General features: G+C 42.3%; 1 protein-coding gene across 7 annotated transcripts in view; it reads right to left on the bottom strand.

Annotated features, from left to right (window-relative positions):
* Window positions 1-12,911, bottom strand: part of DCUN1D4 (defective in cullin neddylation 1 domain containing 4) — a 105,794-nt gene extending 92,883 nt beyond the window's left edge. For 6 of the 7 annotated variants that reach the window (XM_037829779.1, XM_037829777.1, XM_037829782.1 and 3 more), the window contains exon 1: window positions 12,793-12,911. In XM_037829779.1, coding sequence (XP_037685707.1) covers window positions 12,793-12,817 — 25 coding nt within the window. In that variant the 5' untranslated portion in view covers window positions 12,818-12,911. Of the gene's footprint in view, window positions 1-7,921; window positions 7,980-12,792 lie in introns of those variants that run through there. The other variant, XM_037829778.1, reaches the window with a different exon arrangement.
* Between the last annotated feature and the right edge of the window lie 5,830 nt (window positions 12,912-18,741).

Here is an 18,741-nt window from a genome sequence, read left to right as displayed (position 1 = left end):
ACCCCAAGCTCCTGGAGGACAGCAAATTTGTTTTTACATTGTTCATCAATGTAGTATCCCTAATACCTAGACTAGCACGGCCCTGGCATGTGATAGGTACCAATAAAAAGCTGGACAAATGCTTTAAAGCTAGTCACTGGATTTGGCAGCATGTAGGTTACTCCATGACCTCACAAAGCTTGAGATGACAAAAGAGAGGCCAGAAGGAAGTGGACTGAGGACCAAGCAGGAGCTAAGGTAACAGCCTCTATCAAGCACAGATGTGTTCAAGAAGTCTGGTTGTGAAGGGAAAGAGGAAGACGGTAGGCAACTAAATTACACGTTGGATTGAAAGGGTGTTCAGTTTGAGGCTCATGATAGCAAGATTCGAGTCTGTTTAAAATGTTGATATTAGATTTGCTCAATATCCTGGAAGATTACAGTATCCAGAGTGTAAAGGTGCAGGTCAGAAAACAAGTCGATAGATATCTATATAATGAGCTCAGAGATATTACACACGACTTTAAAAGAAAAGTAAAAAATGCAATTTTAATTAAAAAAAAGATGACATTAAAACGAATTCTACCTCAAAAAGACTTGGAATATAAAAACTTGGCATATATAAAAATATAAGGTGATCTTTTGGTTCAAACTACAAAAAGCAGAGATTTAAATTATCTACACCAATCTACAACTCTGCATGCTAATGGACTGTCATTAGCTATATGAGATAGTACATGTCTTTGCTTCATTTGTAAATATCTGAGGCCAAATTATTAAACACAAAGATTTGGAATGAGTTTCCCATACCCCAAAACTAGGAAAAACCGAAGGCTAGATCTGTGGGTCTCTTTTACTACTACATACCCTTCACTGCTGGAAGTAGGACTTCTTTTATCTTTCAAAAGGATAACAACAATGCCGGCCTCATAAGGGCATTATGAGGGTTAAATGAGTTAATGCTGCAATGTGCTTAAACAGTACCTGGCAAACAATAAGGGAGACCTGAGTGCTGGCTCTTAGGTCGCAGGGTAAGTGGGAATAGGCCCTACTATCCCCTCAGTGCAGGGCCCATGGAAGAGATGCATCTTTTAAGCCCCTGGCTCAAACCACAGCCATCTTGCCCAGTAATTGAGCTACTTAAAACTAGTCTGATGGCTGCACGTTAGAATCACCCAGGTAGTGTGAAAAAAAACTGATGCCAGGACCCCAAACCAGATCTATTAAATAAAAATGGGGCTGGGGGCATCACTCTTTTCTCAAGCTGCCCAGGTGATTCTAAGGTGAAACCAGAATGGAAAACAAGTGTGCTATGCTGACCCTTGATTTAATTACCAACCTGCCAGCAGCCAATCCACTCCTGGAACAACCTCAGCATAGGCCAAACAGGAAATCTAACTCATTCATGTGCCTATCGGCATGTAAAAAGAGATCAAGGTCCAGGGAAAAGGCTGAACAGCTAGGCAAAATGAAACAAAAAAATTAGGAGGTGAGGAAAGTGTTAATGTCATCTCGTCACCAATAAATATTTGCTACTTAGAAGGCACAAAAGCCTTTCCAACCATGGAAAGGGGAAAATTGATAAGGAATGGGAAACAGGTCATCGTAAGTGACTCAGTGCTTTCACTGAACACAAGATCCAGCACATAGCTGCTGGCTTTTCCCTCCTACCTCTCTCAGGACCCATATAAAAGGCTTGGAGGAGAAACCCTGGGCCCAAGAGAAGCAGCATTCCCTAGCACCTGTCACCCCTGCGCTGCCTGTGCCTGCTGGTGCCATCTCAGAAGAGTCAGCCACCTTGGGACACCTGATCTGGCTGTACACCCAATGTGACAAGGAACAAGGGGTTCCAAAATTCATTCTCTTCACCCCACCCCCTTCCCACTGATGTACACAGAACCAGTTGGTAGTTCAAAGTAAAAAAAAATTCCTTAATCTCAGAAATGTTATAAGAGCCCAGAGATTGAGGTTAAAGAATGCCAGCCAGCTCTCCTAGCTGAATGACCTGCACATGTTACCCAACCGTACCATGCCTCAATGCCCTCATCTGTAGGGTTGGGATCAACAGGACCCATTTCACAGGGCTATCTATTGCAAGGATTAAATGAGACAGCACGTGTAAAACACTTAGCACAATGCTGGCACCCACTATGCACCAATAAAGGTTATTTTTATCCCTATTATTATTAGAACATTGAAGAGACTAAGACAGAAGAATCTAGAAGAGCAGAAAATAAAGAGAGCAGAAGGAGTGAAAGGGTGAAGGATCTTTAAAACTTTACCTCAATAGCCAGTTGCCTGGACTGGACTGTATAACTATCTTTTCTCATAGCTTCCTGTTTAATTAGGAACAGTGGTCTGTGGTCTAATTTTGGGAATGTAAAGATATTTTAAAGAAGAAATACTATTTCAACTCACTCTAAACTACAGAGAAAAAGGAAGAAGAAAAATTCAAAAATGTTACACAAAAACCATATTAGTGGCTCTACTGAGATGACAGAATTCTAGGTAAACTTTACATTTTCTAGCTTTTCTGCAACGTGGTTAGATATCTCCCATGTTTAAAAATAATATAAAAAGTGTGTGTTTAAAAAGTATTTAAGTGGCATATACATATAATGAAATATTATCTGGCCATAAAAAGTCATGAAGAGCGGATGCATGCAACAACATAGCTCAACCTTGAAAACACCATGTTAAGTAAAAGAAGCCAGACACAAAGGACAAATGTTATATGATTTCATTTATATGAAATATCTAGAATAAGCAAATTCATAAAGACACAAAGTAGATTAGAGGCTATCATAGGCTGTGGGGAGAACTGGAGGGGGAGTTCTTGCTTAATAGGTACAGAATTTCTGTTAGGTAGTATTGAAAACGTTTTAGTAATGGATGGTGGTGGTGGTAGTATAACACTGTATGTAATTAATACCACTGAACTGTACACTTAAAAATGGTTAAAATAGCAAATTTCTTATTTTATATAATGCCACAATAAAAAAACATTATTTAATACACACACCTTAAAATCTAAGAAGACTAAAAACTATTCCATTAATGAATTAAGAAAAAGTATAGAAATACTTTTTTTAGCCACAATTCTGCAGTTGCCCAGTTAGAATTCGTTTTTAAATGCCGACTGTCATTGTGAGCAAGCTGGCAAAAATGAGAGGAAAGAGGAGTAGAAGAGATTCAGAAATCGTAAATCCTGGTGGGACTCATAACAAGAAGAACCAAAGTAAAATGGAAATAATCGTTATCAACTGGCTCTACCATCATTCACAGACCAAAAAAATAGATTCCAATATACTCGCAGGGTTACCACAAGAATTAAATGAAAAGCACATATAAAATGTTTATTATTTTGATGGCATTGATGAGGCACCCAGACCCTTGGAGCCAGAATGCCTGCAAGCTCAGCACTTGCAAGCTTTGTGACCTTGAGAAGGTTACTTAACCTTCCTCGTCTATAAAATAAGGAAAACAGTACCTAACCTACTTCAGAAGGTTGTTGTGAGGATTAAATGAGTTACTGCAAGGCAGCAAAGCAAACAGATCCTAGAACAGACTAAGCACCATATACCTGTTAGCACCCACCACTCCTTTCTGCTCCTTTCTCTCTGTGCCCCACCTTCTCTGACCACCTCTTCTTTCATTTCCTTTCCACTCATAAACTCTCCCAGGTGCCTCTTTTCAGCCCTTCCCCATCTGGCTCCTGCCCACCCCTCTGCCTCACCTTCTCCTTCACTCTGGCCTACCAAACACCCATTCTACTACTGCAGTCCTCTGTCATCCCTGCTGTTCCCTATGCATAGAAGGCACCCTCGTACCCCACCCCCATGAGTCCATGTACAGCACAATCCTTTTCTTCATATAATAAAACCTCAAAATCTAAACTCATGGGACAATTCCTAACTCTCATCTGAAGTCTAATTTTAATGATTCTCCATCTGTTCCCAAAGCACCCTGGAGTATCCATCTAACCTAGCAGCCATCATCCTGTACTTCAATGCTTCTAGCAAAAAGAAAACCTGACATGTCTGCTGAATGGCTGCGTGAGGGGATGTCTCACTTGGTTCTTTTTCTGACAGCTCTTTTGCCCTTAAGGGTCTCCCCTTTTAGCCTACTGAGGAGACTGTCATTACACAGTAATTATTAACAAACAAAAACAAAAAAAAGTGCCAGACACTTTTCTAAACACATTACAAGGTTTATCTCATTTAATCCTCAGGACCTCTTTTGATCTCACCTCCTACCTGTTTCCTCTCTGCCTATCCCCAACACCAAGCACACTAGCCTCCTTTCTGTCCACACTCAGAGCCTCTGCATTTGTGTTCCTTCTGCCTGAAATGCTCCCTCCACCTCCATCAGGTCTTAATTTAAAACCTTCCAAGTGAGGCCTTTCCTTACCATGCTCTTTAAAATCACAACATGCTCCACTCCCCCACACAGGGGTGCCTGTGCTCTCCCCCTTACCTACTTTATTTTTCTCTACAGAACTTATTACTGTCTGACATACTACATGATTTCCTGTTTATCTGCCTCCTCCCCACACTAGAAAAAAATCTTCAATAAGCAGAGAATTTGTCTGTTCTGGTCAGCTCAGCACCTACAACAGGTGCTGCTAGTTAATAGGTGCTTAACAAATATTTGTTGACTGAATGAACAACCCTAAGCCCTGCAGTTGGTATTTTTCTTATACAGGACTCTGAAGCCCATACAGATTAAGTTAAGTAACTTACTCCCAGACAAAGAGCTAATAGATGGCAGAGAAGGAATTTGAAACTAGACATTTTTATTCTAGGGTCCACACCTAACAACCATGATTTGCTACCTCCCAACCTCACCCAGATAACAATTAAAAGAAATCATCACATCCAAGGAACAAATCCTAAAAATGTATGTCTTTGGGCCACAAGGAAAGGCCACCCCACTGGAAAACTTTTCAACTGAACAACCAATCTAACTCAAGAAAATTCCATGTGGTAAAGTATTGATTTTCAGTATTGTATGAAGCACTGACAGTTTTTCTATGGATTTAACAGCTCAATAAAAAGTACTGTATTATCTCCATGAAGAGCAAAAGGACAAATCATCAACTGACATAGCAAAAACCTAAGATGATACATATTAAAAGTCAAAAATTGGGGGAATGGAAGGTGTTGACTGCAAAGGGACAGAGGAGAACTTTCTGGGGTAATGAAAATATTCTCCATCTTAACTGAAGTAGTGGTTACACCAGTATGTATATGTACACACACACACACACACACACACACACACACACACACACACACATAAAATTCAAATTATGCACTTAAAATGGGTACAAATTTATAGTATATAAATTATATTTCAATAAAGTTGACTAAAAGCCATCAGAACTATCAGATCTATTTTGACTACAAGAATTTAACAAATATTCCAAAAATTAAAACAACAGGAATAATATTTCCATAGCTAACACTCTCAAGTCAGACCCAAAAAGATGTACAAGTTATGCATTAGCTTCTGAACATCACACCCCTCAAATTTGTTTTTTCAGGGACAAAGAGGTAAAAGGAAAGAGCAGCAGTAATGAACTCTGTAGAATGAAATCACTGGGGTGGCTGATATGTGGCTGAGAGTCCCACCTGACGACCAGCAAAAGCGATCTAAAGACCTACAACCTGGCATCACCTGTTTCCTCCTTCAGTCCTGGGGGTCACCTCTAGCCAGAACTCTGGGCCTTTGAACCAAAGCCCACAGGCAACCAAGGTGAAAAGGCAGATCACTGCTCTTCTCCACAGAGTTTTTATCAGATATTTGACCAGTGACATGTTAAAATTGTCAGAATTCCTAGTTGTGAGCTATTTAAACAGGAAAGAGATCCTTTTAGAAGAGATACTGAATCGTTCAAAGCATCTCTAGGACATCCAGAGAACCAAGCCCAGCAGACATACAACTAACACAATACCTAAGGGGATAGAGCAGAGTGCACCATCAACATAGCTAGGCCTGGACCTGGTGGCCAGGACAAGTTGTCCTAGTGAAACAGCACAGCCGACACCACTGTTGCCATGCTCTCCAAAATGGTCTCCACAAGCTGCGGCTTCAATTTTCACATTCTGGGGCAGGCACGTCTAAGTAGCTCTGCCTTCTAAAGTAGGAATTTCCCAATCAGAGGAAGAGCCACGGCCCCAAAAGACTAATAATGCCCCCTACAGACGAAGATGATTAATAAATGGATTATTTCTGTCTCTGCAAATACCTACTGATACAAGCCAGCAAGTAATGGAAGGTTTCCAAACAAATGTACATAAGAAAAAAATTCTCAAAGATGGAACTAAAAAACAGCATACCCAGAGGTAATGCTATTTGGGGAGGGTGGGGTCTTTTTCATATCACTAAATGTTTATTTTATTCAGCATATTAATTAGTTTCAAAAACTACAAGCCTCCCTTCAGAGACAGACAATAACTCATTAACAGGGTTTTCTAATTAAAAGAAAAGTAATTCAAACTTGAAGTAACAGATACTTGTCTGCTAGAATACTGGAGATTATACAAAAAGAACTTTAGGTTTTCATGCAAATAGTCATGCAATGAATATTAAAATACATAAATCTATTGAAAATGTATTTCAATACATTTTTTTAAAAACATACTTACTATGCATGTTCTACTTAAAATAAATCTCAAGAGATACTTCTTCTAACCTCAATTTCAAAACAAGAAAAAATGAATACGCTATGAAAAGCTATTAACACTAATTTCAAGCCGACCAACTATAAAAAGATACCAGTATTATATCATATTCACCTCAGAAAATTCATCTCCACCTTACAAATTTTACTTTCTAAGTGCAGAAAGCCTTTTAGCAATCTCAATGTATTGTTAATGAAGAAATAAACCCTCAGGACCAAAATCTGGTCAAAAAACAAAAAGAGTGAAAGGCAGAAACACTGCAGGCCCCTGAACATGAGGCCTGTCAGCCTCTGCGTTAACCTCCAGGCAGGTTCTGCAATACAGCAGCTCTGAAGTAGACAGGAGCACGTGGTACACAGACATGCCTTCCTTTCCCTCAGCACATCGCCAGCATTTTACTCCCTCCACAAGAAATTCTCCAAGCCAAAGACATTCTTCAAAATTGATATATCTGCATGTATTTAAAAAGAAAAACTATTTCAATTCATTTGCATATAGCTCTGTCCAAAAAAAAAGGCAGAAAATGAGTAAATCAAAAGTTTGCATTCCCTGAAAAAAAAATCTAAAGGTAAAGAAAAAAATCTAAAGACAAAATCTAAAGTTGATGGACTCAGAAGCAGGAGGAAGAATTAAAAAATTTCCAAATAATGTACTAACTATTCAAGACCTGAGTGCTTAAGCTCAATTCAGTACATATTTGAGGGCCCAAACAAAACATCATGCTAAATGCTAGAGTGGAAGCTAAGAAAGATATGGTCCCAGATCTCAAGGGGTTAACAATCTAATTGGGAGGGGGAAATACATAGATAAGCAGCTATTATTATAAAAGAGTAACAGAAGTAGGCAGTACTTCAGAGATTTGATGGAGAGAGAAAAGGTCTGCTAGAAAGGGAATGCAATAAAGAAAAATTCCATGGAAGCAGCACTGAGGGCAATGGAATTCCAGAAGGAAGAAACTGAATTTGAACTATATAGAAGCCGTTCAACCCCAGGTTCTGAGGAGTCTGTTAAGTAAGCAACTAGGAGCCCTACAGGTCTTTGGTGAGGGGAACGAGAAGAAGGTTCAATTGGTGATGGAGGGAATCAAATCAGAGGCTGAAATGGAGAAAGAATTACTGGTTGTTCTAGTTTGCTGATGCTGCCAGAATGCAAAACACCAGAAATGGATCAGCTTTTATAAAGGGGGTTTATTTGGTTACAAAGTTACAGACTTAAGGCCATAAAGTGTCCAAGGTAACTTATCAACAATCGGGTACCTTCACTGGAGAATGGCCAATGGTGTCCAGAAAACCTCTGTTAGCTGGGAAGGCTCATGGCTGGCGTCTGCTTGCTTCCAGCTTGCATTTCAAACTGGCGTTCTCCAAAATGTCTGCATCAGCTTCCAACGACCATCTTCAAAATGTCCGTCTCAGCTACAGCAGTTAGCTCCTTCTGTCTGAGCTTATATAGTGCTCTAGTAAACTAATCAAGGCTCACACTGAATGGACATGGCCACACCTCCACGGAAAAACTGAACCAATAGGTTTCAACCTAATCGACACTAACACATCTGCCACCACAAGACTGCATTAAAGAATATGGCTTTTTCTGGGGTCACAATATATACAAACCAGCACACTGGTTATTACAAAAATACAAGAATGGCTGGATCAGACTTAGGGTGATGGCAATAAGCATGGTAAAGAGAGGGCAGACACTGGAGGAGCTGCTGCCGATTCCTCCCTTTCTACTGACCAGGGAAAAAGAGGATGGAAAATGTCTTAAGATTCTAGCTTGGGTTATTATTACAAGAACTGCAGTTTCATTAGTTAGAAGAATAAAATTAATTGGTTTTGTTTGCCTCTTTGTTTTTGCTACTAGGGAGCTGAGAGCCAAATAAATATATGGCCTGTTTCTAACATATGGCAGGCAAGCATTTCTGTGCACCCTGTAATTCTAGAATTTATTTCCTTTCTCTTCACAGAATTTTATCTATATTTAGTAAGTTACTCCTAATTCTTTTATTATGAGGTAACAAGTAAATCAACAGATAAAAAAGATGAGGACGAAGCCAGAGATAGTCAGCCAAAGCTGTTGGTTCAGGGATATAACCTGTAGGCTGCCAACCCAGGACATTCCCCTCACCATGTTTCCACCCTAGCAAAGATCACATTCCACAACAGAGGCTAAAAAAATGCCAGACTTTCACTTTCTCAATGGCTTTCTCACACTGCTCATGGTGGCATGAGATAAATTGTATCCAAAGAGACTGAAGGAGAAGTCTCCTAAAGCCAACTTCTGGAAAAGACGTCTCTCTGTTAAAGGGAATTTTAAGAAATATACCTCCTTCCCTCCTCCTTGCTTTCTTACACAGACATGATGTCTGGTGCTCCAGCAACTATCTTGCAAACAAGAGGCAACAAGCCTTAGGATCAAAAGTTAAAATACTAAGAAGAAAAAAGGATGCAAAAAAGCCTACGCCCTTAACCACATCATTAAGTTACTGCATCAGCCTTAAAATCACCCATTTCTTGTTACTGGACAAGAATATCACTATTATTTAGGCCATTTTTAGTTGCCAAAGGCATCTGATACAATACAGATCATCATGAGGTCAATTTCTAACAGGCTGATTTTTATACTGCTTAGCAGGATTATTGCTATTGTTATAACTGAGATGAAAATAATACAAACATGTTTATGGTCAGATAGGAAGAAGGCAATAAGTTAATAAGAGCCGTTAGGAATAGCTAAAGATAAAACCAGAAAAAGAGATGATAAAGTTCGAAAAAAATGCAATCAGGTACTAAGCAGGGGCACTTTTTGGAGACAGGAACAAAGGAAGAGGAGGGTAAATACATCAGTCTTCTACAGAGGTGAAATTCTGGCTATGTTATATAGACAAGATAACCTAAAAATCCTCTCCAATATATAAAACACCCAGAAATTCTGGGGAAAGTATAACAAACATGCATAGCTAAGTTCACAAGAAAATAAAGGAACTCCCCAAGGGCTAAAAATCAAACTGGAACCTAAAAACCAGAGCAGAAAGTGTAAGCTGATACTGTGCAGGAGCCTAGGGTTTGGGAGACTGGAGGGGAGGCTGTGAATATGTATAAAGGACACTTGTCCTTTGGGATGTAACAGAAAAAAGAAAAAGTAAAAAAGAAAGATACGACTTGCCTAATATTTTCTTCAAAAAAAACACCATCTTGAAGACAATTATAGCTCCTGTATATTTTTCAACTTTTGAAAATAAGATAATCTTACCCTTGGCAAGATTAAAAAAAGATTATTAAATAAAAGATTAAAAATCCTTTCCAAGATTAAATGCAGTTTTTGAAAAATGTCCAGATTACATGTTTACATACTACAAAGGGATTCCTGGATATTCTACCACCAGCTGAAATAAAATATGACAAACAGATAAAAAAATTTTTACCTAGAACACCACACACTGCCCAGGTTTTCAATCATTATGAAAAGAACCACCATTACAATTAAGTAAGTAAGTCTGATATATTTGTAACCAAATTTACAAATTTCAGAGCTTCTTGGCAAAAGTTTTATCATTAGAGTCACTATGATATTCTTCTAGTGACTATGCTTCCAACAGCTTCGTAATTTCTCATATCACATGAAATAATCTGTCATCTCTCAGCTAATCTTATGGCCCCTCTCCATTACAGAGTTATTAGGAACCATCGCACATAACGGTAAAGGAAAGGGACAAAGGATGTGCTGTTTGGGGAGTCCTGGGACTGAGAGAAAGGTTTCAAATATTAAAGAGGCAGAGAGAAGGAATTACAGCCTGCGGCTAAAAGAAAAACAAACAACACAAAAAATTCTTAAGGACCTCCGCTTTTTACATAGCTTGCCTTCCTCTAGTATCATTTGCTTCTGAAACTTCATCGGAAACCAAACACATCATATATTCCCTTGGCTCACCTTCACATTTTCATACCGACTTTATAAATTGGACAATTTCAACCCCAAATACCTAAATTCCATTAAGTCGCCTCCATCATCACTGAATTCATTCCAAGCCTGACTTCTTCCCAAAAGTGCCCTTATGCTTGGGCCATCAAAATAGCCCAAGAAATACAAACACACAGTATATGTTATCTTCACAAGCGTTAAATTTGTCTCCTCTGCATTCCCAGATTTTTATAAGACTTAGCCCCTTATAACGTAGTGCTTTGTATACACTGGATGCCACAATAAATACACCATCTTACACGCTGCTGTAAATTATGTTCTAGCTTGACTATTTTTTCACAACCTAAGTTCTAGATTGAAGACGAAGTAAGCATTTATTCTGCAAATTAGTTCACCAAATACAGGGCAACACAATTAACTTGGGGATCAAGAACTCAAGAGTGAAAGAACAGTCTGCGCTCAGCTTTTGGCTTCTCCACCCCCACTGAGAGAGGAAGGTCTAAGAAACAGCTCCAGTCTCAGGGGACAGAAACGCCTCCCTGGAGCGCGCTCGGGGCGACCAGGAATAAAGCACGAGTTAGCAGAACAGGGAGGATCCGAAGGGCGCGCTGCATTCTGGGACTCGTTTCCACAGTTACCCACGTGCAACCAGCCCAACCACGGCCCGGCGCTGCCCCGACTACAAGTCCCAGAATTCCGCAGGACCGCCTTTCCCCTTCACACCCGGCAACTGGAGTCAGACCCTAAAGGAAACCCCTAAAGCGCCCACCTAGCGCTCACGGGAGAGGTCACGTCTCCGGCCCGGCCCTCCCGACAAGGCATAAGGCCCCAGGACACCAGTGTCCACACCTGCTGAGTAGAAATTAGGCAACTGCGTCACAAACTGTCAAACCCACCGACCGCCAGGGACCCTGATACCTCCCATGCGCAAAAACCCCCACCCGGACTCCAGGACCAGCCCCCTCCAGCTCCCTCCACGGAAAACCCGCAGCCCGCACCCCTGCCCCGCCTCCCAGTTCTGTAGCCGGAGCCCGCGCCAGCGCTGACCTCGCTTCCCGCCGCTCGAAGTGAGGACCGAGTCCAGCACCAACCTCGGGGAACCTCCCCCGCCCCCTGCCTGAGCCCCGCCCCCTCCTATCCTTGCACCCAGACTCTGAGGTTCCCCCTCCTGGGACTCTGCCTTGATTGGGGGAAGCAGAGGGAGGGGAGAGCACCTCCCCAAATACACAGCCCGACAGCACCCCCAGCCCCGCACCGGACCGAATCCAGACATGACATCCCTCCCCCTACCCCAGCTCCTCCCACCCTCCGCTCCCTCCCCAACTAGCTCATCACCCCCACCGCATCTTCTCTACCCCCATCCTGTTACCCGAAACCCTCCCATCCTCCTTCCTCCCCTGTTATTCACAATTACTCTGTCATCCCAACACCTGCCTCATCCTATTATCCCAACGTCTTTTCCTCTCCCACCACTCTTGTCACCCCACCATCACCCTTCCTATACCCCTGCCGCCCGCGGGACTCCCCAACTATCCCATCAAACCCCAACCCCTTCCACCGTATCGTTCTCCCGTTACATCAGTTCCCATCCCCTTGTTTGCCCTCCTGCCCGGCTCTCGGCCGCTGTCCCCATTCCCCCACCCCATTGTTCCCCCCACCCCCGTCATCTATAGCCCTTCTTCCTATTGTCCCTCCCCCGCGCTCCCGTCGCACTCACCCGCCTTTCTCGCCAAGCCGCCCGCACCGCTCAGCCCCTTGGAAATCCTCACCCCGGCGCCCTGCACGCTAGCTCCCTCCCTCCCTCCCTCCCTTCCTCCCTTCGCCGTTGCCACCCCCCGGCCCTGCCCGCAAGCGCCCGCTGCCGCCTCCACCTCCCCCCCCCCACCTCCTTTCACCCCGGACACTCGGGTCCCAGCCCTCATCACACGTCCCGCCCTCCCCCTTCCCCCAACACCGAAAAAGAGCCAGACCCCACCCCCCATCACCGCCGCCCTCCCCCGGCAGGCCGGCCCCCTCCCCCACGCCCGCCCCCGCCCCGCGCCGCCCGCAGCGTCACCGCCCGCCCAGGCCCCTGGAGGGGAAGGGGTGGCTCCCGGGCAGGGTCTCCCGAAGCGTTTCGGGACAGCAGGCAAGGGGCGACAACTGCGGGAGTCGAAGAGAGAGTGCAGAGAGCTGTCCGGCGCCGGCCCGTTCACTCCTCGTTACTCACTGACAGCGGCGGCATCCGAGTGCATTTTCGGACAACTCACACCCCGCTCGCCGCCCAGGCTCCCGCGCTCGCCTCGCGGTCCCCGCACCAGCTCGCAGCACCGTGGTTGGGAGCCGTGGACCCGCCACCAAGCACTCCCGGCCCGCCCACCTCGCCCCCTCCATTGGCTGAACTTTGGATGAGGGGCCACCTCTCCCCGTCTGTCATTCGACAAGAAGAGTGCTGATAGCGGGCGTCTGGAGCTGGCGAAGAGGCCCTGCCCCCTGGGGTCCAATGCGATTGGTTCCGGCGCCCAGTCTCCGTAACGCCCCTGGCGGAGGCCACGCTCTGGAGTAGCTGGTAGGACCCGGTTGCTGTCAGTCATCCCGGGGTCCAAAAGCGCGTGTAGAGGCGAGGCTGCGGAATTGGTCCACCTAGACCCTGAAGCCCCGCCCCGTCGCGGGGCTGGATTGGAGGAACTGGAGACCAACGGTGAAAGATGGGTCCGTGTCTCAAACAAAGCAAAAGAAGTGTTCCCTGAAAAGCGAAAAAGGGGAAGGGCCTCCAGGCAGCTTGTGATCCGGGGCACGGAGTAGGGAAGTTAGTCCATCCCTAGCCCTGGCTCGATGCTCTTGGTCTCCCACCGCTTGTCTCGCACGCTTCAAGGCGGCTCTCGGCGGGAATGAGCCCTGCGCCGAAATTGGACCCGGACTTCTCTTGCTGTCTGGATCTTAGAGCTGGAAACTGGGTAAAGAATCGTTGCGTCTTCATTTCTAGCAAGCCCTCTAGTGGGGAACAAATTCCTATTTCTTGTACAACAATCTCCCGTTTTCAAAATGCATTTCTTTTCCGAAGTCAACCTTCTTCTTCCCCTTTTGTCAAAAATGGGATGTTCCAAAGGCTTCAAATGCTACACGCTTTGTCGGTCAGTTTACAGGAAATCCAGGGCCATGCTCCAACCTTTGGGGTCAGTGGCACGTCGGCAAGTCCAGGGGACCGGTCACCAGTCCGCGAAAGACTAGTAGTGTAAACGAAGAGGACTGAAGGTACTGAGTCGGTCCAGAAATGAAACTGGCTGTTGTTATTTGGCAGAGGAAGGCGTTTATTTAGGTGAATTCTTCTGTCCCTGGAGTTGCCGAAGTCTAGAATTCGCACCATTTCTTGAGTTCTGCGTCGTTTTTCTGGTGCTTTCAAGCCAACTCATCAGACTCACCAATAATATTTTGAGATATTAACGTAGGATCTCCTTCCCCACATCCCCAACCCCAACAACAAACATATAGCACTTTCCTGTCCCTAGGCCCATCCCCAGCTCACAGCCAGGGCATTCCACGGATTTCCCCCGCTCGGAGAAGGTAACAAAACTATTGGTCGTTTTGGTTTTAGATTTCAACAGCCAAGGCTTTTGAGTTTCAGAGTTCTGAAATTTCGATTTCAAGTAGGGCATAAATGTTACACCAAATACAAGATTTGAAAGCACAGAGGACAGACAGCCCAGCTCCTGTTCCCCCCACGCCACCCCACTGTAATATTCTCCATCCCTCTTAATCACTAATTCCTCATTACTGAATTACATCCTTATAATTTTATCTATTTATATTTTGAAAGTTATGAATCACTGTATGTAACATAGAATCCAGGATTGTACTTAGCTGCTTCTCAAGACAAGAATCTCTCATAGAATATCCCTGTTGGTCACCCCTAACCTATCAGAGCCTCAGCTGCCGGAGGGAGATGGACTCTCTGAGACACACAGATCTACTTGAATGAAAACCCGCCCTTAGATTGGGTGGAAATGTTGTTCCTGCATTCTTTATCCCATTTCAGTACTCAACCTATTCTACATCTAGGGGAAAATAAAGTATATATCGTTTATACAATTTATGTAAGTAAACTTTGTATTATTTGTATTGTTCTTAACTGTTTATCATGACATCTCAAGGGCTGAGACAGATGATATTTTGCACAGAAATGGGCTTGCTTCTTCACCCCTCTAATTTAAAATAAGTCCACAATTAATTTGTTTTAGCTAGCCATTTGCTATATTGATTCATTTGCAGAGAACTTTATAATGATATGTATAATGGTTAAGCTATATGAGGGCAGGAAACTGCTGGCTGTTTTGCCCCTCACACCCAGGGCTCTGCTGGCATATGGGACGTACCCATAAAAATTTATAGAAAACACAACCTTTGTTATTTCTCAACATCATCATCACAACAGAGACTTAGAGAGTAATTTGACAGATCTTCATAGTGGGTCAGCTATAGCCTGAGGTTTAAGAGGCAGAGATCATTCTTAGTCTGCAGAACCTCACTGTCAATGCCCTGTATGTTTTATGAATAATAAAACAGGTATAATAAAAACATCTACATAATATTCTGCAAATACAAGCTTATAAACTTTTGAGGGCAGGAAGCTTATTTTATTTATCTTTTTATCGCCCTGGGACCTAGCACTGCACTTTGAAATACTAGGCACTAGCTACCTCTTCTTTAAAGAGAAATGAATGTTGACTGACTTGAAATTTTAGAACGGAAAGGGATCTTGAAGATTGCCAGATCCAACTTCCTCATTTTAAGGATAAGAGACTTGAGAGCCAAAAAAGCATTAAGTGACTAATCCAAGCCACTCAGCTAGTTAATAACAAAGCAGTAATTTAACTCAAGTTTCCCTTCTCCAAATCCAGGTCTTTCCCCTGTACCACACTGTCCAGTATCAAAGCTTTAAATTCCAAACAAGGGTAAACTACTCTCACTTCCCATTTCAAAGCTAGTGCATAAATTTACAAAATCCATACTTCATATTTGGAATATTGCCTTCTCTTTTATGAAATTCAATAAGGAATTTTTTCAGTATGCATCACAGTATTTCAATTTTTTTTTTTTTCTTATTAGTACCATTCTCAAATAACATGATTCCTGTGGGGAAATTTGCAGAGAATAATGTCACATTTCTGTACATTTATATCCAAACCTCTGGAGAAAAAAAGTAATTTTCATGGGACCATTATGGGTAAAAGATATTTGGAGATGCAGTCTTTATGCCATTTCATGTCTCCTGGTTACTGCTTTAAGGTAATATTAACACAAGGTACTTTGTGTCAACAGATAACTCTATAAATTGGAAATTTTTATCTTATTGGTTGTAGAGTCTTAATTTTAATCAGATGTATTTTGAAATACCCTAAGCCTAAATTAGGATTCGACATGAACAAACCTCATAAGAGAAAGAACAGAATTGTTGAAGCAAATTTGAAACTTTCTTCCCAATTCCATAAATTACACTATAACATGCTTTTCCTGCATGTGATGGGGGTGGGGGTGCAGAATAGAGAATGGCACAGTCCTCAGAACTGACATAAACTTGAGACTGCTCAAAGAAGTAAATGTGCCCATGGTAAGATTTGAAGAGAATGAGAAAAAACTTACACAGCAGGAAGGTATTAATTTGGCATTAAATTACAGTGAAAGAGAATATGTGGAACTCCAGTAGGGACAAAAAGTCAGGTTAAGTGAGTTTCCAGGATGTGGGGAGAAGGGAAAGCAAATAAAATACATCCTTAGAGGATAGGATAAAGATAGAGGCTAGACAGTTTGCTGTCCCAAATGGTGGCAGCTGTTTTTTTAATGCCTTCCATGTAGTATCCACTACTGTAATAGTGCTTTATTTATAAGTTATTCCACCTAATTTCATAGCCACCTAATGAGATAGATACTAATATTATCTGCAATATACAGATAAGTTAACTGACGCTTAGCTTCAGTAAGCTGCCACCTCCTAATAAATGATAGTGTCCCCAAGTAGTCAAATTCCCTGTGCCATATTATTCCCATGCTGGGCCCTCTCTTTTTAATCAGGTTAATTTGTGCCCTACATACTGCAGAGATTTATTTATACTGGTATGATATTACAGGTATACCTCATTTGATTGTGCTTCCCAGATATCGTGTTTTTCATAAATTTAAGGTTTGTGGCAACCCTTTGTCAAGCAAGTCTGTCTCCACCATTTTTCCAATAGCATGTGCTCACTTTGTGTTTCTGGATCACATTTTGGTAATTCTCACAATATTTCAAACTTTTTTATTATTATTATATCTGTTATGGTGATATGTGATCTTAAATGTTAATATTGTCATTGTTTTGGAGTGCCACAAACCGTGTCCATATAAGATGATGAACTTAAATGTTGTGTGTGTTCTGACTGCTCTACCAACAGGCAGTTTCCCCATGTCTCTCCCTCCCCTCAGGTCTCTTTATTCCCTTAAATACAACAATATTGAAATTAGGCCAGTTAATAACCCTACATTGGCCTCTAACTGTTCAAATGAGAGGAAGAGTCACACCTCTTTCACTTTAGATTAAAAGCTAGAAATGATTACACTTAGTGAGGAAGGCATGTTGAAAGCCAAGATAGAAGTGCTAGGTTTCTTGCACCAAACAACTTCTTGCTACTCAACTGAACGCATGAATGATTCAAAAGCAAAACAACCTTATCGCTGATGTGGAGAAAATTTTAATAGTCTGGATAGAAGTTCAAACCAGCCCCAGCCTTTCCATAAGTGAAAGCCCAATCCAGAGCAAGGCCCTAGGTCTCTTCAGTTCTATGAAGCCTGAGAGAGGTGAAGAAGCTGCAGGAAAAAAGTTTGAAGCTAGCAGAAGTTTAAGGAAAGAAGCCATCTCCATAACATAAAAGTGCAAGATGAAGCAATAAGTGCTGATGTGAAATTTGCAGCAAGTTAACCAGAAGATCTAGCTAAGGTAATTGATGAAGGTGGCTACACTAAACAACAAACAGCCTTCTATTGGAAGAAGATGCCATCTAGAACTTTCATAGCTAGAGAGAAGAAGTCAATGTCTGGCTTTGAAGCTTCGAAGAGACAGGCTGACTCTCTTGTTAGGGGCTAATGAAGCTGGTGACTTTAAGTTGAAGCCAGTGCTCATTTACTATTCCAGAAATCCTAGAGCACTTAAGAATGATGCTAAATCTACTCTGCCTGTGCTTTATAAATGGAACAACAAAGCCTGGATAACAGCACATCTGTTTATAGCATGGTTTACTGAATATTTTAAGCCCACTGTTGAGACCTCCTGCTCAGAAAAAAAAGATTCTTTTCAAAATATGACTGCTCATTGACAATGTACCTGGTCACCAAAGAGCTAAGATGGAGATGTGCAATGAGTTGAATGTTGTTTTCATGCCTACTAACACAATATCCATTCTGCAGCCCATGGATCAAGGAGTAATTTTGACTTTCAAGTCTTATTCTTTAAGAAATACATTTCATAAGGCTGTAACTGCCATAGATTGCGAGTCCTCTGATCGATCTGGGCCAAGTAAATTGAAACCCTTCTGGAATGGATTCACCATTCTAGATACCATGGAGAACATCAGTGATTCATCAAAGGAGGTCAAAATATCAACAGTCATAGAAGTTTGGAAGAAGTCAATTCCAACCCTCACAGATGACTTTGAAGGGTGCACGACCTCAGTGAAGGAAGTAACTGAAGAAGTGGTGAGAAATAGCAAAAGAGTTAGAATTTGAAGTGAAGCCTGAAGATGTGACTGAATTGCTGCAATCTCATGATAAAACTTTAATGGATGAGGAGTTGCTTCTTATGGATGAGGAAAAAAAGTGATTTCTTGTGATAGAATCTATTCCTGATGAAGATGCTGTGAACATTGCTGAAATGACAACAAAATTGATGTAATATTTAGAATATTACATCAACTTGGTTGATAAAGCAATGGCAGGGGTGAGAGGATTGACTCCAGTTTTGAAAGATGTTCTGCTGTGGGTAAAATGCTATCAAACAGCATGCTACAGAGAAATCTTTTGTGAAACAAAGAATCAATTGTTGCAGCAATCTTCATTGTCTTATTTTAAGAAATTGCCACAGCCATCCCAACTGTTCTAGTTTGCTAATGCTGCGGAATGCAAAACACCAGAGATGGATTGGCTTTTATGA

Source organism: Choloepus didactylus, chromosome 3 (genome assembly GCF_015220235.1).
Source record: "Choloepus didactylus isolate mChoDid1 chromosome 3, mChoDid1.pri, whole genome shotgun sequence".
Lineage (NCBI taxonomy): Eukaryota > Metazoa > Chordata > Mammalia > Pilosa > Megalonychidae > Choloepus > Choloepus didactylus.
The sequence above is the reverse complement of the archived record's forward strand: the minus strand, read 5'-3'. Positions and strand labels throughout refer to the sequence as shown.